The sequence below is a fragment of the Cordyceps militaris genome, assembly GCF_000225605.1.
Source record: "Cordyceps militaris CM01 unplaced genomic scaffold CCM_S00001, whole genome shotgun sequence".
NCBI classification, from domain to species: Eukaryota; Fungi; Ascomycota; class Sordariomycetes; order Hypocreales; family Cordycipitaceae; genus Cordyceps; species Cordyceps militaris.
The window spans coordinates 5,218,023-5,243,643 of record NW_006271969.1 but is presented as its reverse complement, the minus strand read 5'-3'; the positions used below and the strand labels follow the sequence as shown (position 1 = coordinate 5,243,643).

Here is a 25,621-nt window from a genome sequence, read left to right as displayed (position 1 = left end):
ATAGATTGATCTAGATTCAAAAGGTCCAACAACCATGGGGAAGGCGGGGGAGGCCGGTACTTTAAGTACTTGTCTCGCAGACAAAAAATACAACAAATGGCCAACAGATTTGCAAAGCCAAACGCCCACCAACTAACAACTCGCCCCCAAGATAAGGTTTTGACGTAGGTAGGCCTAAAGCCGAGAGCGCCTGGTCCCCACACGTCCGCCGAAAATGTCTTGGGCGACAGGGGTTGTTCGGCTTGGCGGCGCCGGGGGGGCCCACATCGCGGCGCCGCAAGCAATTCTTTTGCCCCCGGGCGGCGAAAGCGCGGGCGTCCGTCCAGTTGGCTCACCCAGCCCGGCACAGGACGGACTTGTTGCATTCGGCCTAGACGTGGGCGGGTGATGTAGCAAGGCGCAGCAGTAAAAAGATAAGAGATCTCGTCTATTTTTACACCCCGCGGCGGGCGATGACCGCTGCCGTGGCGAGGGGTTAAGAAGATTGGTTTGTACAAGAGCCAAGATGATGTCGGAGCGAGGAGCCATACAACCGGGGCAGTCCATCCGCAAACAAGAGGGGGGCTACGAGACGGGCGATCTGGTCATTTATTACAGGAGGTGGGGTGACGTCAAAGACCAAAACTCTTGACTGTTGACTCAATTGTAGTCGGCAGGTATCCAATTCGTCGCACTGCTCCCGATGAGGAGGAGCTGAGCAGCTGAGCAGCATATGTATGCAGATGGCATAATCAGTTGCCAGATTGCTTGAAGCGGGCATCTACACCAACTACACCACGGCTTCGCGCCAACTCGACCCGATACGCAATACTCCTTGGCTTTCTCCGCAGAAGAAACGCTGCTTGTCCTTGGCTGAAACGACAATCAACGCTTTCTCCAGATAGTAAAATAGAGCCAGAGTCGAGGAGAACTTTTCTCCCTTTGTTATCCGCTTTCTGACGTGCTTGGACATTTCCCGCTCGTCACCGAGAGAAGCCCGTCATGGTTCCAGGATTCCGCGCCAAGAGGCTTGGGTGCGGTAGTTCAAAGGCTCACCACTGGTATGCGCCGCCCGTCTGGCAGCGATGTGGGAAAAAATCGGGCTCTCGACTAACTAGCAGAGCCACGCGAGGCTTGGCATTGACGAGCATGTCTGCGACGGCGACAGCTCCGCTAGTTGGCTAGTCAGCTAGCTTGATAGAAGTGAGAAGAAACAAGAACAAGAACTCTGGATAATAACTAAAGGATGGTTAGTTATCGTCATGGACTCCATTCATTCGAGAAGGCTGCCTGTTTCGTTGAGCTGGAATGCTTATCCGGATCGGGGCAGCATGTTCATGTTGGCCGCCGTACAACATGCCACCGCATACGGGACGGGCGGCAAGGTAAGGCTAGCTGAACAGCAACGAGGCTCAGAAATTGGCCGACTTGTCTCAAGACGACGCTTTGTCTCAAGACGACGCCTTGTCATTGTCGTTTTTTCTCAGCTTGTGCTTTTGCACCCTTACAATGATCGCGTCTTACACCGCCACTACCCGCAGTTGGGTTTCTCTCTTGTCTCATTTTTTTTCTGTTCTACCTCCCCAATTTGAAAACATGCCAACCGTTTTGGCCCTGCAATCCCAGACTTTGACCCCTCCTTGGGCTGGTGGTTGTTGCTGTCATGATGTGTGTCTGCCAAGAGCAAAGACCATTACTTGCGGTCTTGGCAAAAAGCGCAGCGCACGTTCGAGAACAATCAAGGTTCTCCTCGGTCGCCTCGCCCAGCGAACCCTTACCACCCGGCTTTTATAAATGCCAAGAAATTCATTGCATTGACATTCTTTTGTGTCGCAGGGATTTGGGCGGATTGGCACCTCCGCGCCGCCCAATGTCTCTCGCTTTTTTAAGGTTATTTCTATCTCCAGGTCTCTCTACAACTGGTTAGCGCATGGGCGCGCCTATCGCCACAGTGCCGTGGTTGTGCTGCAGGCTACAGCTGCTGAGTGGCGCATAGCGGGGGGTTTCAGCGCTCTTGGCGCTGTTGCAAGGAGAGAAGGGAAATCCGAATTTTCTTCTTTCCGTTGTGTTTTTTTTTTTTGTTTCCGACGCTCCCTTCTTTCAGCAGTGCGGAGGCTGCCAAGCATTGAAACGTAACGTGCCTCCAGGGTTATCAGCTCGGTTGTAGCAATACCACTCTAAGGGCTCACAGCATCTCAACTATATTTTTTTCATATTTCTTTTGTAATACAACATGGATTGGGTCAATACCGAGTCTCTTATCTGTATCTCACGAAATGAGAGAAAACTGCATCTTATCAAGACGTCATTCTCAGCCATTTGGTTTGCACCAATGGCTTGGCAGTGGATCACGTGCCAACCCATATTGAGTAGTTCCACTTAATTCGACTGCGCCTCAATGTGGCCCGCATGGCATCTAGGAGCCGTGCCTGAATGTGGCTCCGGAGAAGCGAGAAGTGGTCTCTGTTGCTTTTGTTACACTGCGACGCGGAGACCAATAAGAACAAGGAACAGCGCTCCATGGACTTGGACCCCTCCTTGATTCGACAAACGGGTGGGGAGTGACTGATTGATATCGCCCAGCGGCATTCTCTGAGCGGAGAGATTTGAGCGGCCGTCGTTGCCTCGCGCTTCGGTAATCTGTCTTGCCCGGAATCCGATATCGAGATGGTTTGCGATAATGCAAGACCTTCTTGGGGTTCAATCACATGTTTTCGCTGACATGTTGTACACAGCCGTTTTTTTCAGTCATATATTTTAGCACACGATTTACGACATCGGTTCGCCATTCCACATCCAAAGACAAAGTATTCAAATTTCTATATGCATCTATCTGCTGCCGGACCGGATCAAGTCGTACGTGTGCCCCAAAAAAAGTATGAACAATCCTGAAGTTTCCCAAATTGTGTAATAACAGTCGAAAGACGCACCATGAAAAACGCCATATAACCCACGTCGTCCATCAACTACTTCCTTCTTCCACTTCATCATACACCTCGTCTGTACTATATCCAAGTCATCATGACAGCCGCGAAAGCCGCGACACTACCCGCAACGAGACCCGATGGCGCTAAGCTGAACGCCTTGCTCTGAGGGTTTACGCCCGTCGCGCTCTTGCCCAGATACCAGGAGCCAAGATCTGTCAGCTTGCCAGCGTTGTTGAGGAACGGGGCGTTGGCGCCGACACTCGAGTTCTTGGAACGAAAGGCGCCAAAGTACGAGTAGCGGCCGATATACGTCTCCTTGTCAAAGTAGTCGACCGTCTGGTTGAAGAACTGCTGGGTGGGCGAGAGCTCCTGGTGGGCATAGGCGTACTCGGTGATCCAAATCTCGGCGTCGGGCCAGAGCGCCCGGCGCTCGCCAATATGCGACGCCAGGCCGGCAAAGTTGTCGTACCAGTGGAGGGGGATTATGTCAAACGTGCAGTTCTTGGTCTGGCTGCTGCCGCTGCTGACGAGCGCGGAGCAGTTGCCGAGGAACTGCTTGAGCCAGTCGAGGCCGGCGGGCTGTCCGGTGACGGCAGGCAGGCCGAGCTTGACATTCATCTTGGCGAGGGGCTCAAAGTTGGCGACCCAGGCCTGCGCGGCGGTGTGGGGATCGACGTTGCTGCCGCCCCAGGAATTGGGCGCGTCGGGCTCGTTGAAGGCGAGAGCATGCGTGATGTTGCGGCCGTCCTGGATGACGCCCTTGACCTCGGTCAGCCACTTGGTGTCGCTCGGGTCCGCGCCGACCCCCCACATCATCGGCACAAACTCAAACTGGTCCTGCGCGACGTTGACGTAGGCGGGCGACGGGAGGCTCCCGTAGTTGTAGTACCAGGTGAGGTCGCTGGCGGGCGGCGGCCACATCTTGTTGTCTTGGGGGTATTCTGCGTTGGGCGTGAAGACGAGACCGCGCTTGCCCGCGGCGGCATCGGCCACGCTGGCCAGCGCATACAGCGTCACGGCGAGCAGCGACATGGCTGTCTTGTTTGAATGGAATGTAGATTCTCGTCGGGTCGATCGGAGGGTGGGGTGATGCCGATCGCAAATGTCGCTGATATAGAGACGCAGTAGCTAACGAGGTCAAGAATATGACGAAGCGAGCGACGTGAGAATAAAATATTCCGAGTCGTGGATCGTCCGCACTCTTTAAGCAGCGCTGAAGGCGAAAAGGAGGTCTGCCAAGCAATATTCGTATGTCGTACGCTGGGAACGCTCGGTCGAAGGTGGTCTTGCGATTGGCGTCGCGTACTGAACAAGGAGGAGGCGGAAAACAATAACACGCAATTCCAGAAAGCGAAAATACTAGAAATAACTATACATCGACGAGAAAAACGAGTGTTGAGGAAAAAAAATCACGCGCAAAAAACTCAAGGTGAAAACGAGACCAAAGCGCTTCAGGAACTTGGGCCGACAGTAGCTGAAGCCGCCCCCTAAACAGGTTTTTTTTGGCGGTTTGAACAAATCTGCTGTTATTAGACGGTTTATTAGCGTCAAAGCCTCAGTGAGCTTGGTTCAGGAGGTTCTTCAGTGGATGACGGTGCCTTGATTAGTGGGTTGGGGGGCGGTGCTAGCGCCCTGGAACATCGGACGTGCCTGATGCCGAAGAGGAACCAGCTGCCTGGGTGGGCAGCAGTGATGGAGAGAGGATTGATCATTGTGGTGTCGCGCTAACTAGTATTTGTTGGCGATGGCGACGTATTAATCGAGTCAATAAATATAGAGGTGGTGATGATGCGGTGAGCGCTGGTAGCACGAAATGAGGCTTTGCGACCCAGGCAGTATACTTTTGTTGTCCATGTCACGGTGAGATTGTGCGACGAGCCTCCGGAGCATTACCTCGACATGTGCCATGTGCTGTTTGGCAGTTGCCAGTGTTGCTAGCCGGAGCTGGACGGCACATATGTTCTGCATGTCTCATCTCGCTTGCTTCCGCTCCGTGTCGAGCATGTCCGAGAGCGCCGCATGGGGCCGACCAGCATCCGTGCCACGCCATCCCATCTCACAATGGATTCTGCACAATGGATTTTGCACAATGTATTGGGCCCAATGGATTCTGCACAATATTTTTTTTCACAATCTTCAAGAGGGTTATTCAACATTGGTAAAGTTCCTGGCGTCGGGTGTCCCCACGGGGTTGTCGTGGGCTGAGTCGGTAGTCCGTGGGCATTCCGCCGTATCCGTGGGCATGCCGCCCTGTCCGTGGAGATGACTCTATCAACAGCGCCAGCGTCCAAAAATGGCAATTTGCAAGGCCGACGATGCCCTCGTCCAGTCGGAAGCGTGTCGTGTAAAAGGCAAACGCTGTCTGGATGCGTAACTAGCCCGGAGCTTATGGCTTATTATAGGCAAGGCTGGTGAGCCGCCCGGTTGGCTTGTGAAAGCCAGCACCAATATTATAGTGGCACTGGGTTATATTTGCCCAGAGTGATGCCCGTCAGCACATGGCAATTGACACGGCATATGCAGCCGCTTGACACCAGCGGCAGAGTAGAAAAATCGATTCTTTGAAAGTAAGCCATGATTCATCAGCATTTTGTTCCGTCACCTGGTCTAGTTATTCTTTCCGTCTGCCGCGCCGCCGGACTTTTAGGCAAGACCTCGGCTTGCCTCTGCGCCTGGCTTAGCTAAGCTTCCCCCGGACCACCCACAAGCTGGCCCGATCAAGTGCTTGCCTCGGCTACTCCACAGATCCGGGTTCGGCGTTTGCCAGCAATCTACGAATTACGCCCGCCTGACGTGCCATTTCTATCCGGCTCATCCCACCTTGTGTCTCTGTCTCCTCATCTTTTTTTTCTGCAACATCCTCCTTTTTGCATCACCATATACCCCCGCATCCACACATTACACATACTTCATCATGGCTGTCGAACGTATCGGTTCCTTCATCAAGCACCTGTCCCCTGGCTCAGGCATTAACACCCTGTGAGTATGCTGCGCGCGCGCGAGGCTTTCACAAGCTAATCATGTCATGACCACTTCCTCAGCCAGGCCAAGAACGCCGACGATGTTGTCATCACCGTCGCCATCCGCACGCCCCTAACCAAGGCCCGCAAGGGCGGTTTCAAGGACAGCGGCATTGAGTACCTCGCCTACAGCCTGCTCAAGGAGCTCAAGACTCGCTCCGGTATCGACCCTGCTCTGGTCGAGGACTTTGCCTTTGGAAACGTGCGTTCCCCCTCCGATGGCATGTGCCAATTCAATCATATAATACTAACCAGAGGTTCCCCATAACAGGTCAACGACCCTCTCGCCGCCGCCAAGATTCGCGCCGCTGCCCTCGCCGCCGGCTTCCCCAACACTGCCGGCGCCTACTCCGTGAACCGCTTCTGCTCGTCTGGTCTCAAGGCCACGGCCGACATTGCCGACTCGATCCGCTCGGGCGCCATTGAAATTGGCGTGTCCGTCGGCGGCGAGAGCATGTCGGCGCCCGGCGCGCCCCCCTTCCCCTTCAACGAGGAGGTCATGGAGAACCAGGAGGTGCAGGACTCGCTCGAGCCCATGGGCTGGACGAGCGAGAATGTCGCGTCCGACTTTGGTATCACCCGCGAGCAGATGGACGAGTACGCTGCCGAGTCGTTTCAGCGTGCCGAGCGCGCGCAAAAGGCCGGCTGGTTCGACGACGAGATTGTCCCCATCAAGGCCAAGATCGAGGGCAAGGACGGCGAGATTACCGAGATTACCGTCTCCAAGGACGAGGGCATCCGCCCCGGCACCACCAAGGAGAGCCTCGCCAAGATCCGCGCCGCGTTCCCCCAGTGGGGTGAGACGACGACTGGTGGCAACGCCAGTCAAGTTACCGACGGAGGTGTGTATTATTGCTGGCGACGATGCACCTTTGACATATACTGACCATGATTGTGCAGCTGCCGCTATCCTTCTCATGAAGCGCTCCACCGCCATCAAGCTGGGCCAGCCCATCCTCGCCAAGTTTGTTGGCTCGACCGTCGCCGGCCTGGCCCCCCGCATCATGGGCATCGGCCCTTCGGTCGCCATCCCCAAGCTGCTGGCCAAGTACAACATCACGCTCGCCGACGTCGACGTCATCGAGCTCAACGAGGCCTTTGCCTCGATGGCTGTCTACTGCCGCGACAAGCTCAACCTGGATTGGGCCAAGATGAACCCCCGCGGCGGCGCCATCGCCCTGGGCCACCCTCTCGGCGCCACTGGCGCCCGCCAGATTGTCACCGGCCTGAGCGAGCTGCGCAGACAGGACAAGAAGGTCCTGCTCACCAGCATGTGCATCGGTACCGGTCAGGGTATGGCTGCGCTGTTTATCCGCGAGTAAGCAAGTAATGCGGGTGTGGTGCGGGGCTGGAAAATGAGGTAGAGTTTTTACATGTGTATGAATATCCGGCCAATGCCGTAAACTACTCGATATGTAGTTGTCATGTTTTAAAAGATATATATTTTCACGATACTACCCAGATAAGGCACTGCTTTGTGGCGGTCTCGACCAGACGGTCAGGTTGTGTGTGTGCTTGGCTCTGGTGCACGGCGTTCTTCACGTGTGCTGAATATGCATGTAGGGCGGCCAGCGCAGGACAATAGCCCCATCACGCGGCATATAGCACGGACTGGTATGACTGAAGTTCATGTGCTAAATCTAGGTATGCATGAATCGCAGACACCAACTTCCATTTGCTACACTTTCATTTGAGGCCTCTCTGTCGTTTGCTGTACTTTCCCGTCTCATGACCCCCCGTGGCCCCCTCCCTCCCCTCACTGAGGCCGCCCAAACAGCGTGCCCGAAGACCATGACGAGCCCACTGTAAAACCCTAGAGGCACTCACAACGGCAGCCTCTCACAGCGCCTGGAATATCAGCAGTGAGCAAACAGCCCCACCATAAAGTATCAGGTATTTGGCTTGGGCGAGGGCCTCAGACAAGACAAATTTGACCGACGTTTGAACCCGTTCCCTATTCTTTTTCTCCTCCCTGGCCAGCGTCCTTTGCTCTGCCCTTTCTTGTCCCTGATTTGTCCTGTAAATAGACTGCGACAAGGTACTTGGAAATCAGGAGGGTATCAGATGGCGTGGTAGGGATCAACACACGCAAAGGAGAACCCCCCTCTCCCCCCCGGATCTGCTACCGGCCAACAACCATCACCAAAAATAACACGCAAAAAAAATCAACACGCAGTCACCATGACTGGCCGCAATCGATCGCGGGCCAGCAGCGACAGCGCGTCGCCGCATCCTCACCAGCCCGCCCAGCCTAGTACCCTGCGGCAGAGCCACACGCCCGCGAGCCGACCCGTCAGCTACGCCGACCCCGACGACGATGACGATGACCCCAACAACAACAACAACAACAACAATGCCCCCTCGTTCGCCGCCCGCCGCGTCTCCGAGGCCACGCCGCTGCTCATCACCTCGACCGAGCCCGCCGCCCACCCCGGCGAGTGTGATCACGGCACTTTCAGCCCTCGCGCGTCTACGCCGCTCGGCACCGCCGCGCTCGAGAGCCACATTGACCGCATGCAAGGCTCCGACGACTGGAAGTCGTGGCTCAAGCAGCGCATCCGCACAAAGAAGATGGGCCACTCCAGCGAGCTCGCCCAGCGCGCCGGCGTCCGCGACGATCCCATCATGTATGTCTCTTGCCTGCGTGGTCAAGTTGGCAACCGGTCACGAGGCGCATCATGGCTAACCCGCTCTCTAGGTACCTGTCATACTATGTGCCCTGCCTGATTTGGATGCGCAAATACAAGCTGTCGTATCTCAAAGGCGACGTCGTGGCGGCCATTACAATGGCCTCGTTTTACCTCCCCATGGCTCTGTCGCTCGCGGCCAACCTCGCACACGTTTCTCCGCTCAACGGCCTGTACTCGTTTGTCTTCAATCCCTTTGTCTACGCCATCCTCGGCTCCTCCTCGCAAATGGTTGTCGGTCCCGAGGCCGCCGGCTCGCTGCTCGTCGGCTCGGTGGTCAAGTCCAGCGTCGAGGCTGGTGGGCTCGACGACAACGACCTGGTCCATACGCAGATTGCTGGCGTCGTGGCCGGCATCGCCGGCGCCATGGTGCTCATTGCCGGCCTGGCGCGGCTCGGCTTCCTCGACTCCGTCCTCAGCAGGCCCTTCCTGCGCGGCTTCATCAGCGCCATTGGCTTCGTCATTGCCGTGGATCAGTTGATTCCTGAGCTGGGTCTGGGCGAGCTTGCTGATAAAGCGGGTGTCGGCCACAGCAGCAGCGTGGACAAGATTGTCTTTATCATTGAACACTGGGAAAAAACTCATCGTCCCACGTTTGCTGTTGCGGGCGTCAGCTTTCTGGTCATCATGTTTTTCCGGTCAGTGGTGCTCTCCTCTCATTCAAACCCGATGGGTTGAAATCTAACGAACAAGCAGCGAAACGAAGCGCCGCCTGGAGCCCCGCTACCCTTCAGTCGTCTTCGTTCCAGATCGATTCATTGTTGTTGTCGCCTCTGCCATTCTGTGTTGGTACTATGAGTGGGACAAGAGCGGTGTCGAGATTCTCGGCGCCGTAAAGTCTGCCACCGGAAACCTCTTTGCTTTCCGATGGCCGTTTACCCTCTCTCACATGAAGCACATTCGCTCCGCCATGTCGACTTCGTTCCTCATTGCGCTACTTGGCTTCTTTGAATCTTCCGTCGCCGCCAAGAGCCTTGGCAACAGCAGCATCCCCGGCATGGAGCTGAGTGCAAACCGTGAAATGATTGCCCTTGGTGTTGCCAACGTTGTCGGCTCTTGCTTCATGAGTCTTCCAGCTTTTGGTGGCTACGGACGCAGCAAAGTCAACAAGACGACGGGCGGCCAGACACCCATGAGCTCCATCGTGTTGAGCCTCATCTCGCTGCTCTCCGTGCTTTTCCTCTTGCCATATTTCTTCTTTCTGCCGAAGCCTGTCCTTTCTTCCATGATTTCTGTCGTCGCTTGGTCGCTCATAGAAGAGGCACCTCACGATATCAGGTTCTTTGTCAAGATTCGAGGCTGGACTGAACTGGGCCTCATGGCCATCATATTTCTGTCCACTATTTTTTATTCTCTGACACTAGGCATGGCTCTGGGAGTCGGCATCTCGCTACTTATGGTTATCAAGCACAGTACGCGCCCCCGTATCCAGATTCTCGGCCGGATTCCCGGAACGCAGCTCTTTGAAAATGCCGAGGCTGAGCCCCACAGTCTCGAGTTCGTGGAAGGCTGCCTCATCGTCAAGATTCCCGAGCCGCTCACATTTGCCAATACCGGCGAACTCAAGTCTCGTCTGCGCCGCCTCGAACATTATGGAACGCCCTCGGCTCACCCAGCGCTGCCCCGTATCCGCAGCCAGGATGCCAACCGCAACATCATCTTTGATATTCACGGCGTCACGTCGATTGACGGGTCCGGCACGCAGGTCTTGGAGGAGATTGTGCGCAGCTATCGGGACCGAGGCGTTCGCGTCTTCTTCTCGCGCCTTCCAGGTGGCAAGACTCACCCCGTTTGGCGCCTTATGGTTAGCAGTGGCATCGTTGGCCTCTGCGGCGAGAGCCACTTCGTTAGAGACGTCGAGGAAGCGCTGCAGATGACCGAGTACGAGGAAAGCGTTGAGGACTCTAGAAGCAGCGTTGCTTGAATCGTCAGCGTGTACGGCAGCATTCTGCACGGCTTATTCATGATTGCATTATTTTCTTTCTGCGGTGTTTCCCAAAAGCGATACAATAGATTTTGACACATGTCACCCAAGGTACGTGATCTGCTGTAATGGTAGGAGTGAACCTTGCCTGGCATCATAGTATATAGCGCAAACCGAACCTACATTTTTGTTACTCAGATTTAGACGAAAATATAACCCTTCTGCCATCCATAGCGTTCGTCTCGTGAGCATTTCGAACCCTTGTTCTGGCTGGTGATGCTGTGTGCGTTGGGGGGTATAGAGGAACTTGAAAGAAGTAGATGTGGGAAAGACTGTAGCTTCTGCGGGAAACTATCGAATGGAGGAGAAACCGACATTTACACTTTTTCAACGCTGTTTTACTTTTTGCACTTTACTGCTGGCACGTTCTATTAACAATTATTTTTCAAGTGATCGATCGGCCGGGACCATCCACCCACAGTGACATAATGACACGCCGCTGAACTAGGAGCGCCACGCGCGTGGGTGCCTGTCAGTGTCAGGGATGGAAATTTCGAGGCCCCTCCAACCAAGGCGCGTTATCCATCTGCTTGCATCATCAAACAAACAAAGAATTTATACCGATTGCCTCGTCCATCGAAATACGATACTTGTATATCTCTACAGTTAGGGATGCATCGACGAAATCAGGCTTATTCCTAGAACTTGCGATGGATTCGGAGCTCACCCGACCGTCAGAGCTCGACGAGTCGCAGTCGTCCAAGCTGTCCAGCGTCCACGCCAGCGACATGGACAGCGGCAGCGACAGCGACAGCGACAGTTCCAACGAAGGTGCATCCGAGGCGGCACCTCAGGTCGAATGGCTCGCCACGGGCCGCCAGCGTCGCTCTACGGCCGGCAACCGCATGAAGTCGATGCTCGCCAACGAAGAACCCGACTCGGATCTTGAGCTGCTCTTCGCCGAAGACGAAAATGATCAGGGCTTCTCCGACGCCGGTGAACACGCCTCAGACGTGCAGATGGACTCATCCTCCGATGACGACGACAACCACGACGACGAGCTCGAGGGCGAAAAGGAGCTCGACAAGCAGGCCAAGGAACGCCGCATGGCGCAGCGCAAACGCAAGGCGCAGGAGGCAGTCCCGGCCAAATTTCGAAAAAAAGTACGCATCGACACGAGCAACTCGACGCCGCGGTCCTCGGTCGCCCCCTCGACACCGCAAACTGCGAGTCAGCCCCGGCCAAAGAAGAAGTCGGAGCGCGCGTCGTGGCTGCCCTCGGTCACCGACCTGCCCACGCGCGCCTCGTCGCGCCAGACAACGCGTCTCTCCAAGGAGCAGTTGCACGCGCAGATGGAGGAGCGCGAGGCCAAGCGGCTGAAGCAGCTAGCGCAGATGCAGAAGAAGGCGGCGCGCCTCGAGGCCCTCAAGAAGCCGCCCATGACGCAGGAGGACCGCCTGCGTGAGGCTGCGCTCGTCGAGGAGCGCAACAGCAAGAGCCTCAACCGCTGGGAGGTGGCGGAGAAGCAACGCGAGGAGGAGCGCCGTGCCAAGCTCGCCGCGCTGCACGAGCGCACGCTCCGTGGGCCGGTCCTTTCGTTTTGGAGTGGCATGGGCCGCTTCCGCGACGGCTGGCGCAAAGGAGAGGGTATTCATGTAGCGGTCGAGGAGAAGCCGAAAAAGGCGAGAAAGGAAAAGGCCGCAAAGGACAAGGGCAAGAAGAAGGAAGATGCGAAGGGGGGTGTGAAGGAAGAGAATACTGGAGAGACAAAACCTACGAATCTCCCGGGTGCGAGTGATGCACTGCCTCAATCTACAGAAGATGACCAACCTGGCTCAGGTCAGAATGTCGAGGTGAACGCGAACGCGAGCGCCGACGTTCCAAAACAAGATGCAGCAGCAGACAATGTATCCAAAGACACAACCATGACTGATGCAGCCAACGCACAAACACAAGAACCTACAGCATCAACACCAGCAGTAACAGCGACAAAAAGAGCTGCAGATTCCAATAACACGGACAATACAACGATAGAGGTTTCTGTGGAGGTCGCGACGGTAGAGGTGCCGGTAAAAGAGGGTACGGAAAAGACTACTGTTGGTGAGGGTGGAAGTCAAGCCATAACGTCGAGGCCCTCGGAAGTGACAGCTTCGTCAGCGACACAGTCCGCAAACGTGGGGGCTACCTCTACGAAAGAACCTCCTGTTGAAGCACAGGCGCCACTCGCGCAGCCTAAAGAGTATACGCAAGCGGTATTTGGCTTAAAATCACCAGGAGCACCGGTGACAGCTGCTGCAGAGGCAGCAGATGGCGTTGCCTGTCCTGATTCGGTCGCCAAAGAGACCCAATCGCAGCCGACTTCCAGAACAGAAACTGCACATAGTCCCGACCTCACAACAGGCCCAGATGCTGCGCTGGTGGCAAACGGATTGCCAATTCTCCAGAAGGTTCATTTGCCGCCGATTGAGAACGAGTCCCTGCCTGCAAGCAAGATGGTCAGCCGAATACAGTCGGAAGCAGCCACGCCGCAACCAGAGCAAGCCCTCTCACCGCTAGACGGGCTGGCAACGACTCGAGATGCTATCATCTTTCAGAACTTTGACGAAAGCGCCATTAAAGACAGGGGTGTGCAGACGCAGGTTCTATTTGGTCGCAAGATGGGCCGCTTATCAAGTATGTCCCTTGTTTCACTCAGAAAGCACCGAGGTTCGTTTGCTAACGATATTTAGAACCTACGCCTGTGCCGATATGTCCCATCACCAACAATCCCGCCCGGTATCGTGACCCGAAGACCAGCCTTCACTTCTACAGCGCCGCCGCCTACAAGGAGCTCCAGCGCGTGCAGTCGGGCGAGTATCGCTGGAGCCGGCTGCTCGGTGCCTGGGCGGGCAGCGGCTCGTATGCGGCGCGCGGCGTGCCCGAACGATTTCTCAACCCGGCACGGTGCCCGAACCTGGACGAGGTACAGCGCATCGAACGGAAGCGGGAGGACAAGGAGAAGCTCAAGCTGCAGCAAGCAGAAGACGGAAAAAAGGCCAAGGAGACGAAGACGGTGATACCTAACAAGCAGGCAGGCGGCGGCGGCGGCGGCGGCGGCGGCGACGGCAGTCCCGCGATGGCGACGGAGGACGCAAAGACAGTCATTAGCGTCAAGGCGGAGGAGACGAGCGGCGCCAAGACTGAAGCGCCAGTGGCGGCATGAGATGCACGTCACGGATGTAACAACAATTCAGGTGTGAGGGCGCGAGGCGACACCGGCAACAACTGAGCTGGTGTGTCTTTTCAGTGTAAAATGATACAAGCGGAGGAGAAGATGACTAGACGAAGACAGGGCGTTCTCGGGGTCGTGTACAGAAAAACCACAGGAACTGTTTTTGGTTGATTGGGGTTCGTTTTTTTTTTACAGGAGCCTGGCCGTGGGCGAAAGGGACGGATACATACTCATTTACGTGGCGCAACTAATGTTTTTTTTGTGTATACTAGCCAAGGATACGAGGTGGTCAGGTCCAATGGGGAGAATTCAAAACAGGATAATTCTTTTTTGCTTGAAATATGTCGGCTGTACTCCGTAGTCTCAGTATTCCCCGAGAAGGCGGCCGGGATGTTCGGCCGAAACCAGATGGGGCAAGCTGTGGCGGTCTTGGGTAGCGGGTTGGTGGGAGATGGGTTTGGGGACAAGGGGAAGGCAAGCACTGGTCATGGATTACACCGGCGTGACGGTGATGTTCCCTGACGAGTAGGGACGTCTGCTGGTATTAATATGAAGGATGATATACATGGCTATTAATATAATTTTCCTTGTATTGAGTATTGATACTTCAGCTGGAACTGCCCGAGCATCACTGCGTCGCCACGGGGAAATTGCCCCCAAAACCACTGACAGCCAATCGCTTCGGAGGCTCCAAATTGCCAGGGCACCCTGCAAGCATGGCCGGCGCGTCATCAATCAAGCATGAGGCATCGCACTGCAAGCACTGGACCGGCCGAAGGAGACCAAATGGACGACCATCCCCCCCCGGCACAGCCCGCTGGCCGCGTGCAGGCATCCCACATGTACGCTAAGCCACACTGGGATGGGGGGCCTGAGCCACAACAGCCTTCGCTAGGTTCGAGCCCGCGCCACTTTTCTCTTCCCGCCAACTTCTAGCCAATGGCCACGATGAAGATCTCGACAGGATTGCTTCCCTCCTCTACATACCGCAACCAAAAACTTATTCTTGGCCCGCCCTCCACCCACCCTCCCGCCCCTCTCTTCAGCTTGACATGCGCTCTCTCCAAAGCCAGCACATCAATGCGTTTTGGCTTGATTAATGGGGGGGGGCCGATGGATGCGTCTCTCCCGCGCGTTCGGGATGGACGCTTCTCACCGTGATGCGGCGGGCTGCGCGTTCCCCTCTGCAGCAAACGGAGCAAAAAGTCTGGAATGGGCAGCAAAGCGTGCATGAAGAAAAGCAGTACAACCCTCCCCCCAGAGATGCACTGTTCGATTCATAACACTCGTATACTAATCATTTTGTGTCTGCAGTTTGTATTCGTACGGTTGCACTTGTACCGAGTACCACGGCGCCGCCTCGCATCGTTCGTTCTGTGACAACGGCCCAAGCTCCAACTGACTAGTCCACCTTTTAAGATTACCTTGGTCCTGCTAACAACCACGGCATTTCCCTCAAAAAAGAGCTCATCGTCACAATTCAGTACCAGTATCTGTGCTCTCTCTCTCTCTCTCTCTCTGTACTCTGTATGATGCTCTCTATTTCATCCCAAATTGGGACCCGAGTCTTGGTTAATTGTCCGTGACACATGCCGCCATCACGAGCTTGCGTTCCCTCTATTCGTATTATTATACCGCATCTCCCTCTCTCAGTTCAATCGTCAATTGTCCAATTCGTCCACCTCGCTTCTCAACCAGGCTGTCCCGCCGACACTGCATGCCTTGCGCCCCCAGCAACAGGACCCATGATTCAGGTACCGAATGTCACCCAGCTGAGCCAGAGCTGAGATTGTCAGTCAGGTCAAGATCACCCCAATCCCCTCACCGTGCTTCTCTTTCTCCCTTTCTTGAAATTTCATCTCGCTTGTGTGATCGCGCTTCATTCTTGTATTGTTGAGTTGCCGTCGCAGACGAGACCTCTTCCACTCTCACCAACAACCACATCGTCCAGACGACTTCAATCGTACGACTAGCCGGAAGCGTTACGCCCAGCCAGGCTCATTGCCAATTGCGGAACAAACCACAACATCTTGCTACTTGGCTTGCGCCTCTCTTCCTCTCCCATCTTCATCTTTTTCCTCGTCGACCAATCTCATATTATTCTCGTCTTATACCCTCAAATTAAGGCCTTGCACCCCGGTATGCTGGGGTGCCCTTCCAGGATTCCGAAACAAATTTCGCGCCCGGCCGGTACGGAGAGAGTCTCGAGTAACGCGCATGGCCGCATTGCATTGGCTTTATAGCAGTGGCTATCAACAGAAATCCCCTCGTCGGACGCTTTTTACCCATTTTCAACTCCCTTCTCAACTCGTTCTGCATTACATCCAAGTGAGGCGCTTGCCTCCATCGCCGCTATGGATCCCTCGCGGACTCTAGTCGCATTCCTTCTGTAAGTCGTTGGCAACCCTGAGCCCTGTCGCCCGAATATTGTCTCGCATTTTTGCTTGTTCCTCGACCCCTTCAATACTGCCTGCCAGTGACGTCGGGTTTAACCGCCTATCGTCCTGCATCGCTGCAGAAATCGCAATCGAGCTTGCTCCATCGAATAGTTGCCCTCCATGGACGAGGCGCGACCGATCGCGGGTTGTCTACTCAACGGCAGAGGCGCGCTATTCAGGACAACTATGCACTATGCACCAGGCTGCGCACCATTCGCCTCAGTCATCGCTATGCCGTCAGTCTCATGCAGCTTGCCCCCCTTCGTCAGACGAGCGTCGCTCTGCCGTCGCCGGCCGTTGTGGCTGGACTCGGTCTGTCGATCGATGCAGATGGAAGCATGCGCGGGGCTGTTGATTGGAGCAGTCAAGCGATATTATTGGCATCTAGCAAACGATAAACATCTCCGTGCTCAAGTGGGTGCTGACAGCTTGGGGTCTGATGGACTGTTTGCTTGCCTCGCCGGCTTTGTAAGTCAACGACTTCAAGCCACCGGGCGCGAGCACCCGACACCGTCGGCCCAATCAAGATTCCAATTTCCCCGTTGGCATTCCCATACCCGACTCTTCATTCTATTCGCTTTCCACGACGTTATTCCATCTTGCTGACAATGGGGCTTCTACGCATAGTGAGACGGATCCATCAGTCGCCACTGTCCATCTGATTGGTTCGTGGGACAATTTTTCCTCATCTTATCCCATGGACCGTGATGCCCGGCGCGGTCGCGGCCACTGGCGAGGCTGCCACTCCCTCCAAGACCACGTTTGCGACGGCGCTGGCAGTCGATACAGGACGCACACCGGTCTCGCCATGGGCCACACGTACTATTATTATGTATGTTCCTTGCTCGTTTGCTTTTCTTCAGCACCAACCGCCACATCCGGACCCCCCACCTTGCCAACAGCTAGGACCACCCTGCGCAAGTCGTGGCCCGTTGCTCATTTTGCTGCCCAAGCTTCTCCGAGGCTAATGCGCCCGCCTTATACAGTACGAGTTGAACGGCTCAACGGAAACCTGCAATCCTAAAATGCCTTCCACAACAACCTGTCCCTTTCTTCCAGGTCAGAAGCTTAATACGCTATATATACCCAAGGAAGCTCCCAGTCGCACCCGCTGTGCTTCCCTCACGTCCTTGTCTCAAGAACAGTTTCGAACCATGGATCCGCGCGCCAAGTTTATCACACCGCAACCTGCTGCCCCTTCCCATGCCGACCTGTCTACCCGTCGCACGGGTACTGCTGCTCCCGCCCTTGCGACCAACTTTGTCTTATCCAAAGAGCGCCCGATTTCGGCCAGCTCTCCCATCAAGTCTCCTTGGCGGCGCTTCTTCAACAAGACGCTCATCGGTCGCTCCTTGGAGAGCCGCGACCGCCCGCTCAACAACAACGATGATCATCGAAGCCTCGCATCCACCTCCTCCAACTACGACATTCGGCCGCAGACGCCGTCAGAAGGGTCTCGCACGCGCGACATTTCTCCCGTGTCGCTTCGTCGACTCCTCGTCGCCGAGATTGACACATCAGTGCGGCCGGTTTCCCGCGGCAGCCTCGCGGCGTCGGTCCATTCTCGCACACCCACGTTTGACGTTTTCGTAATGGAGCAAGTTGAGGAGGAGCAAGTTGATGAGGAAGACGACGACAACTTTGGGGCAGCCGCAGATGAGCTGTCCTTGTACGCCGTTGACGAAGAAGAAGACGACAACTTTGTGGCAGCTGCAGAGAAGCTGGCCTTGTACACCGTGGAGGAACCGCTATTTACGACCCGGCTCTCCCCTCCGCCGTTCAAAAGAGATGCATCGCCGGCCACGGCCACAAGGTCCTCAGCTCAGACTGTGATGTCGTTGTCCGGGGGCCCAGAGCCGACGAGCAAGGACGTTTCCACAGGGCTGTTCCTATCATCAGTGCCGCAACCTCCATTTGCGCAGCGATCAATGCCAGGGAGTCCGGCTCTCTCGGTGCGGGACACTTTTGTGCCCTCGGCGTGTGCGTCGTCCACCCTGTCCAGCTGCATGAACTCGCCCGCCTCTCTCGCATCCTGCGAATTTTCTACCCTGTGCGAATTCCCCACGTCGGGCGACTTGTCAATACTTTACGATGAATCCCATGATGACGATGATGTGGACGAGCGTTCTCCGTGCTCCGAGCACGAGGAGATGGCCGCCGACGCCGCCACCGCGGCTATCAGCAACCATGTCAAGGCACCGTCCACGGCGTCCTTTTCACGGTATCGTCTGCCGCCGCTGGCCTTTTCCGCGGACAAGCTGCCCGCGGCGGATAGCGATGCTAGTGCCCTCTCTCCCAGCCTGCGCTTTGCCGCAATCAACTCGCCGCTGCTGCTGCCGCGACCAAACGGCGGGCCCGTGGGTGCCGGCGCCGGTGGTGGCGGCGGCGGCTCCAACCTGCTGAACTCGAGCCTCGTCGGTCTTGATGACTTTGGGCATGAGCTCAGTTGGCTGGTTGACTCGATTACGAGCCGTCATCAGAGCTGATGATGCCATGACGTATATCCCTGTTTGGTTCTTTTTATTTTGGCCTCATGCCACCGCGCGAGGCGCGCAGGGCCAGTTTCTCTTACGTTTTTTTTTTTTTTTTGCATGATTGATACCTATTTGCTATTGCTGGTGCCATGACTACCATTACCGGTGTTATATTGGATACTGTTTTTTTTTTGCTACGCAACGCTGGTCAGGCGTAGCCGGTACAGATGATCATTAGAACATATAATAATATTACTAGAACATGTACATAATTCAACCCATCTAGACTCGCAGCAGGACACTTTAGACATGGTTAGATGAACTGTTTGTTTATTCGCTGTTATATAAAAAGAAAACAAGACAAAATTACTGTTCACACAGTCCCAATGACATCGCCATGCTATAAAAGACGAGAGTGTAAGGGTGGGGGGGGAAACCGCTCGAGTCCAGACATGTATAACCCCAAACAAGAGGAGAAGAGGAGGAGGAAAAGTATGATACAAGAAGGGGGAAGAAGATGCCAAGTAGCATGACACAGAGAAAGGATGCTCTGTACAATATGGGTAGTAGTGTGACTGTTTCTGCAAAAAGCCAGAAGGAAAAAGCCGCACATCATTATAGTATTATGATTCTTCGTTTGCCGCAACCCATCCATTTCGGTGCAAGAAAAAAAGAAACGAATGAGGCTCGAAATGAGGTGAGATTGCAGCAGCAAAAGCGGGAGACAAAAAAACAACGCAGACCAAACCCGACCGAACCTCGTCATCCAAAAAGAGAAAAAGTAGATGAGAAAAAAGAACCAATTCATAAAACAGTAGACCCCCACTCAGCATGGTACTGAAAGCGATAGGCTAGAGGAGAAAAGAGTCAACGCAGCAGTCGTAACAAGTCGCCTTTCGGGCTTTATTTCGCAGCCGTCTTCTCAGCAGTGCGCTTCTTGTCGGCGAGGCGGTCGGCGCGGGCGCCCTTGTACTTTGTATTGAGAATACCGTCCCAGAAGGTGAAGAAGGGCTGGGAAAAGTTGGTCTTGATACCCCAGGTTTGGTGGTGAATGTCGTGGTAGGCGGCATTGTTGTTGGTGATGAGCTGGAGTGGGTCCCAGGGAAAAGCGTAGCCGCAGTGGTCGTCAATCGTCTTCATGGTGGAAAAGGTGAAGAAGCAGGTGCCCTGAAGAGTGGTCATGCCCGTGACTTTGAAGCCAATGCCAGCACCGAGCGTGTCGAGAAGAAAGCCCTCAAAGGGGTGGTTGTAGAGGGCGCCGTAGGCGTAGGGAACGTAGAGGCGGTGGTGGCGCGAGTGAAACGTCGTGTACAGCCAGCGATTGATATGCATGAGGCGGTGCAAGAAGTACTGCCATGTGTCGAGGATGAAGACGGCGACAAAGAACTGGAGGGCTGGGACGAGGAAGTAGTAGATGAGCTGGGCGAGGGCGAGCTCCCAATGGGCAAAGACGGGGACTTGGGCGTCGGTCTTGAGAAAAGGGTAGTAGCCGCCAGCGAGGGCGCCGGCGAGGAAGGGATGCGCTGGGGCCATGTTCTTGGCAATGGCGGTAGCATTGAGTCCGACGAGGCCGAGCAGGCCGGGCACGGCGCGCTGAGCGAGCCGGACGCGCGTGGCCCAGACGGCGACATCGTAGCCGTCCTTGCCGATATACTCGGGAGGGTCGGCGAGCTGCAGGGCGGCGCCGGTGACGACTTGAATGAGCTGTTGGACGACGACGTCGCGGGCGACCTCGTAGCGCGAGGCGTGGTTGCGACTCGTGATTTCCTCGGGTGTGTGTAGGCGGTACTGCGGGAACAGGTCGAGCGTGTCGACGAGGTGGAAGCCGAGGCTCATGACCCAGTAGACGATGACGGGGGCGACCAAGGACAGCCAAAAGTCGGGCAGCCAGGGGAAAAAGTCGGGGCGGGGCGAGAGCGAGTAGGCGGGGAGGGGTGGCAGGGCCGTGTCGAAGAGTGTCTTGTTGTTGGCCATGGAGGCGGCCAACGAGAGGCTAGCCGACGTGGCGTTGACCATTGCTGCCGGCTGTATGCTGGTGTGATGCTATTCGGTGTACGTATGGTGTTGCGTAGTCGTGGTGAGGGGGATGGAGCGAAATGGCGCGCGCGCGTTTTGTCCCGCGGTGAGGCAATCACCATGCAAAAAATACTGGTGGCGAAAAAAAGGAGTGTGGTGGTGCAAGCGGGTGGATGTTTCGGAAACAATGGGATTCAATCGGGCGCAGTCCGTCCAACGGGGTGGGAATCGTCGGTCGGTCGGGATTGGAGGTTGGAGTCGGAAGATTGGAATGTGTCGATTGTGAAGAGGCGAAAAAAAGGAGTGTTACAAGAGCCGTTTGATGAAAAAGAGGTGACAAGAGCCGTTGGATGAAAGAGGGAAGAAAAGAGAGCTGGGGGTGGATCGCTTGATTCACTCAAGATGCCCTCGGCCTTTGCTGGCACGCACTGCACAGGGCGGCAGGGGCGACTTATTTTTATGGTACTGCTTGTAGTTACTGCTTGTACTGCATTCGTCAGTGATGAAGCCACCAACGCTAAGAGTACTGCCACCTCTTGATGTACTCTGCCATGTACTCCGTGTCTGCTAACTACATGTAATCATGACTGTGAATTTTAGTCGCATGTTTCTTTGTTTTTAAAATGGATCTATTTCCTGGTTCGGACCGGAAGCTCGGAGATGTCGCCTCCGTCAAAAAGTGGCCCAGCAGTTGCAGCTCTAACTGGTGGTCATCTCACCAGATGGAATGGGTCAACTAGTTAATTCCAGCAATGCAAATGCAAGAGGAATATACGTTATAACTACATAGGTAGTTTAAATCCCAGGTTCTACCTGCGGTCGATACTGGTCAACGTACGGATACAGATGACTAACAGGTAGTTACTGGGGCGAATAGATGACGTGGTTGTGCCCGCCAAGCCCACCATAAGAGCCTTGGGCCTGTTCATAATTTAATCAGGCATCTTTTCCTGGCCCGGAAATGGGAAATGACACCACTCGGCAATCCGACTTCCACCTCCACCACCTAGGTACCTACCAGGTAGTAGAGGCATGTGTCACTCTATCCCCTGCGCTTCGTCCCCCTAGCAGGCATTCGAATCTGATAATTCGGTACGTACCTGCAGTGTCAGCCTCCCTGCGCCAGCGCTACCTCTCCCGACAAATTACGCCTGGCGTCCATCGCCCGCCACAAACAGTCGAGAATCACGACAATTGCTTGGTACCTTTGAACGAGGAGCATATACATCAGGCATGTCGCGGCCGAGTTTGATGATACCTTGACTATTGCGACTTGGTGACTGCTCGAAAGCACATAGTATCACCACGCCGTCAAATTGCATCAGCGGCAGGAAGACGTTGCCGACAAACACACGCGCAATGAAGAAGCCGTACCTGCAGCTAGCAACGAAAAGCTCTTGCTCAGAAATAACGTACAGAGTAACGATAAGTGGTAAGGTGGGTGGCAAGCCATGATGTCATGTAGAGGCGCACTCTGACGCAGAGTCTACTGTCCAGTGGCTAGCCCGTCTTCTCGTCTTTTTCTGCTCCTTTTCAGCCGCAAAATGCCATCCTATGTACAGTAACCGGTCCAGTGCACCATCTTGAACGATACACTCTTAACGGCGGTGGCAGAAGTCCATACCGTGCACAAGCGTTGGACACCTTCATAGCGTGACGTCAAGGGCTTCAGGCTTCAAGTCGCCGTGCCGTTGGTGACGCTGTCATGAGCAGTCGAGATGCGAAATTCGCCTAGACATATATTTTTTCTTAGAGTAGCTGGCCATGGCCAATCCTCCCCCTTCACATGCGCCGCCCTCGATACCTCTTTTCCATGGCTTCGTCATTAGACTTCTCTATTCCCTCGGACCCGGAACCTGCGTTTGACTCTGCCTCTCGTGAGAAACTCGCATCTGCGCGCTTGGAAGCGCTTGAGAATGATGCGCCGACCATCAGCCATGCTGTGGCAGAAGCCAAAGTGCATCAACTGGACCAAGTTCCCGCAAGAGATGGCGTAAACACTGGCCATGCCCAGGCCGGAGACTCGGACGCGGCGTTTCAGCCTCGTATCCTGGGCATCTCAAAAGAGGATGCGTGGATGGCGATCCGCCGATTCAACCTCTTGGTTTTTCGCGTCAAGGCCACGAAGCACTGTCCGTTAAGCGACCTCGACATGGTGTCAGCTGAAGACGGGCAGACCTCGCCAGAACAGATTCAAGCCCAATTTGCACGTCTATACATGACAGTCATCATCGGGTTGTTTGCTTGTTACAAGCACATAGCTCGACTGCGAGCTTGGAGCGAGCCACATAGAACGTCTACTTTTCTATCGCTGTATCTTGTCGCATGGCTTGCTAATCTACTTGTGCCGACTCTTTTCTTCTTCCTCGTGGTTGTGATTATTTTCCCTTCTTCGAGACCGTTGTGTTTCCCCCCTATAGCTCCCTCCATCGTCGATGCTACAACTGGCGGCGTCCAGATGCCTCCTGCGGGTGTCATGGCGACGGATACAACCATTACAGGGGCGCCAGAGAGCCACAAGGGCGAAGCCGTCGAGCAGGAAGCACACAGCTTCATCGCCAGCTTTTCCAAGGTATGTGCACACCTCGAGAGTACGACAGGAAGTGCAACGCTGATGATCCCGTCTCTTAGTTGATCATGAGCATAACCTCGGACAAAGATCAGGACAAGAGCGCACCTGAAGATGACCCTTCCCCAGGCTTGGCTAAACTGAGTGGCAAGATCGCAAGCGCGAAAAGCAAGACTGACCAGGACGGACAAGGCGCAAACATGGATAAAACAGCGGACCCCATGAAACACGCGATCGAGGATTTTGACCCAAAGCCGCTGCTAGACATGTTGTTTGAGCTCATCGATACTTGGGAACGATTTGGAAACGTGATGCATCCGACGCCCTTATTTCCAAGTAATGACTCTAGACTGCGGCTAGCCATCTGTCTTGCAGCGCCGGCATTGATAATGGCTATTTTGTCGCGGGAGACCATGATCAAGAGCCTAGAACTCTTCTTTGGTTTCGTCTTTTTTGGCAAACCAATCATCCGACGAGCCTACGACTTGCTTGATAAGCATTGTCCTAGTTGGCGTAATTACGGCAAACTTCGTAACTCGGTTTTGAAGGGAGTGCCCACGAATGCACAACTTGCCATCACCATGCTTCGTGTTGGCGAACGAATCAGTTCGCCGCTTCCTCCCCCTCCCGTTTCACATGACTCTCCAAAGATGAAAGCTATAGCGGATGCCGACAGGGTGCCGATCCTAGGTGCGCAACGTGACGATTTTCATGGATAAATAGTTTGACAGCTGACACGTCATGTAGGAGCCACCCACGAACAAACCCAAAAAGCGATCCAACCAGATCCCGACGGCGGCACAGTCCAAAACGACGACAACGAACCCAAATCGAAGAATATAGAGCGCTTCATGGGATTCATCAAGCACAATTCCAAGCGCTTCGTCAACCTCTTTCACAAAGTGGACAAGAAGCGCGCGAGCCGGGGCGACACGCATGCGCAAGCGCGGCTTGATCTCGGGCAGACCACGCGGCAGGTGCCCGATGCTGGACCGTACAGATTCCCGGCACTTTGCAATGGTGAGGTGGGATACCTCCATTTGACGACGGTGGCAGCGACGGCGTCTGTGGCGTGGCAAAGCCATGACGAGAACTTGAACACGGCTTGGGTCGTCATGGTGAATGATATCGCCGACATTTCCAAAGTGGATGGAATGAGCTTAAAGACGAAGCACTTTGTGCAGTGGGCGCTGGATAAGGAATCTGTAAATGGTCTGAAGCTGACAACGTTGAGTGGTGAATGCCATCATCTCGATGCGGTTCCCAACCGCGATGAGGCTTTTAATCGCTTGATAGCGATGGGCAATCAAGTATGGGAGGTGTGTTAGCGTGCACGAGAGCATGAGCAGCGATTGTCGGATGCTACACAATCAGGTCATGAAGCAATACAGTACAAATTCGGTCCTTGCTCTGGTTCCTAACGCCCACCATCACTCACTCGCTGACTCGTACAAACGCCCACAACGTACCGTCCGGCTGGCCGGCCTCGATGCCCGCACCATCCAAGCGCGCCGCCAGCGGTTTCAGCGACCCCCAAAACGGGCTCTTGATGTGGTAGCCGTCGCGCTGTTTGGTCAGCACAAAGTGCTCCCAGCCCTTTTGCGCGGTGCCTTGGGCGGCAATGTTCCACCACAGGTCGTGGCCGAGAAAGCTGTCCTCGGCGAGGTTGCGGAACCCGATGAAGTTGTCCGACTGGGTGCAGAGCCAGGTCCAGCGCTCGGGGACGGCCTGCGTGTTGTCGTACTCGGTAATGTCGTCGAGGAGCAGGTGGCGCCCGGGATGGCAGGCCAGGACGCGAGCGTAGGTCTTGTCGACGATGAGGACGGTGTCGCCGGGCGTCGGGTCGTGTGTGTCGTTGGTTCGGACGGCCTTTGCTAATTCGAACCATGCTCTGATGGATCCATCTTCTTGGGTGGCGGGCGTCGGCGCGTCGTTGGGTGGCACGCCCGGGGTCGTGGTTGGCTCGGCGCTTGATTCGGTGCCATCAGCGGGCGTGGATAGAGGCATGACTGACAATAGTCTAGACTGAACGTGTGCCCAGGTTGATTTCGACATTTTGTAGGCAGTGGGGGGGATGGGATGGCATTGTTTAAAGTGCGGGGTAGAACGAGTCACTTCGTTTCATGTGCACAATTCAGACTCGTAGCCGAGTCATCTTCTTACTATACACTCTAGCTGCCTATTATCTATGCCTTTCATTCGACACATCACTATTTGTAAGCTTGAAGGGTCTAAAGGATGGCTCTAGGAAACAGTCTCTGGCCACAAAGTTATATAGATGCATGAGCTACCTACCTACGCGCGTGAGGCCTGTTCCGTGACAGGGCACTGCAACGTTTTCCGTTCAACCTAATTTTCCCCTGTCACAACGCTGTC

The 25,621-nt window shown here is 55.1% G+C and overlaps 8 protein-coding genes across 8 annotated transcripts; 5 read left to right on the top strand and 3 right to left on the bottom strand.

Moving 5' to 3' along the window:
• Positions 1-2,984: 2,984 nt before the first annotated feature.
• CCM_01628 (Glycoside hydrolase) lies at positions 2,985-4,618 on the bottom strand (the record flags this gene model as incomplete). Its single annotated transcript, XM_006666783.1, has 2 exons — positions 2,985-4,014; positions 4,557-4,618. 2 exons carry the CDS (start codon positions 4,616-4,618, stop codon positions 2,985-2,987), a joined length of 1,092 nt encoding a protein of 363 aa, XP_006666846.1.
• A 1,202-nt stretch (positions 4,619-5,820) lies between these two features.
• Positions 5,821-7,248, top strand: CCM_01627 (3-ketoacyl-CoA thiolase; the record flags this gene model as incomplete). Its single annotated transcript, XM_006666782.1, has 4 exons — positions 5,821-5,885; positions 5,948-6,128; positions 6,198-6,768; positions 6,827-7,248. 4 exons carry the CDS (start codon positions 5,821-5,823, stop codon positions 7,246-7,248), a joined length of 1,239 nt encoding a protein of 412 aa, XP_006666845.1.
• Positions 7,249-8,107: 859 nt separating this feature from the next.
• On the top strand, positions 8,108-10,537 carry CCM_01626 (sulfate transporter, putative; the record flags this gene model as incomplete). The annotated part of the gene is made up of 3 exons (XM_006666781.1): positions 8,108-8,553; positions 8,625-9,251; positions 9,310-10,537. The coding sequence occupies 3 exons, from the start codon at positions 8,108-8,110 to the stop codon at positions 10,535-10,537; spliced, it is 2,301 nt and encodes a 766-aa protein (XP_006666844.1).
• A 710-nt stretch (positions 10,538-11,247) lies between these two features.
• On the top strand, positions 11,248-13,739 carry CCM_01625 (signal transducer, putative; the record flags this gene model as incomplete). Its single annotated transcript, XM_006666780.1, has 2 exons — positions 11,248-13,210; positions 13,267-13,739. 2 exons carry the CDS (start codon positions 11,248-11,250, stop codon positions 13,737-13,739), a joined length of 2,436 nt encoding a protein of 811 aa, XP_006666843.1.
• Positions 13,740-14,464: 725 nt separating this feature from the next.
• On the top strand, positions 14,465-18,981 carry CCM_01624 (uncharacterized protein; the record flags this gene model as incomplete). Its single annotated transcript, XM_006666779.1, is given in 10 exon segments — positions 14,465-14,590; positions 14,685-14,869; positions 14,939-15,018; positions 15,168-15,275; positions 15,741-15,887; positions 16,298-16,498; positions 16,551-16,654; positions 16,674-17,018; positions 17,173-18,631; positions 18,947-18,981. The coding sequence occupies 10 exon segments, from the start codon at positions 14,465-14,467 to the stop codon at positions 18,979-18,981; spliced, it is 2,790 nt and encodes a 929-aa protein (XP_006666842.1).
• A 582-nt stretch (positions 18,982-19,563) lies between these two features.
• Positions 19,564-20,676, bottom strand: CCM_01623 (sphinganine hydroxylase Sur2, putative; the record flags this gene model as incomplete). The annotated part of the gene is made up of 1 exon (XM_006666778.1): positions 19,564-20,676. One exon carries the CDS (start codon positions 20,674-20,676, stop codon positions 19,564-19,566), a length of 1,113 nt encoding a protein of 370 aa, XP_006666841.1.
• Positions 20,677-22,462: 1,786 nt separating this feature from the next.
• On the top strand, positions 22,463-24,573 carry CCM_01622 (uncharacterized protein; the record flags this gene model as incomplete). The annotated part of the gene is made up of 4 exons (XM_006666777.1): positions 22,463-22,922; positions 23,097-23,248; positions 23,308-23,935; positions 23,993-24,573. The coding sequence occupies 4 exons, from the start codon at positions 22,463-22,465 to the stop codon at positions 24,571-24,573; spliced, it is 1,821 nt and encodes a 606-aa protein (XP_006666840.1).
• Positions 24,574-24,679: 106 nt separating this feature from the next.
• Positions 24,680-25,252, bottom strand: CCM_01621 (uncharacterized protein; the record flags this gene model as incomplete). The annotated part of the gene is made up of 1 exon (XM_006666776.1): positions 24,680-25,252. One exon carries the CDS (start codon positions 25,250-25,252, stop codon positions 24,680-24,682), a length of 573 nt encoding a protein of 190 aa, XP_006666839.1.
• Between the last annotated feature and the right edge of the window lie 369 nt (positions 25,253-25,621).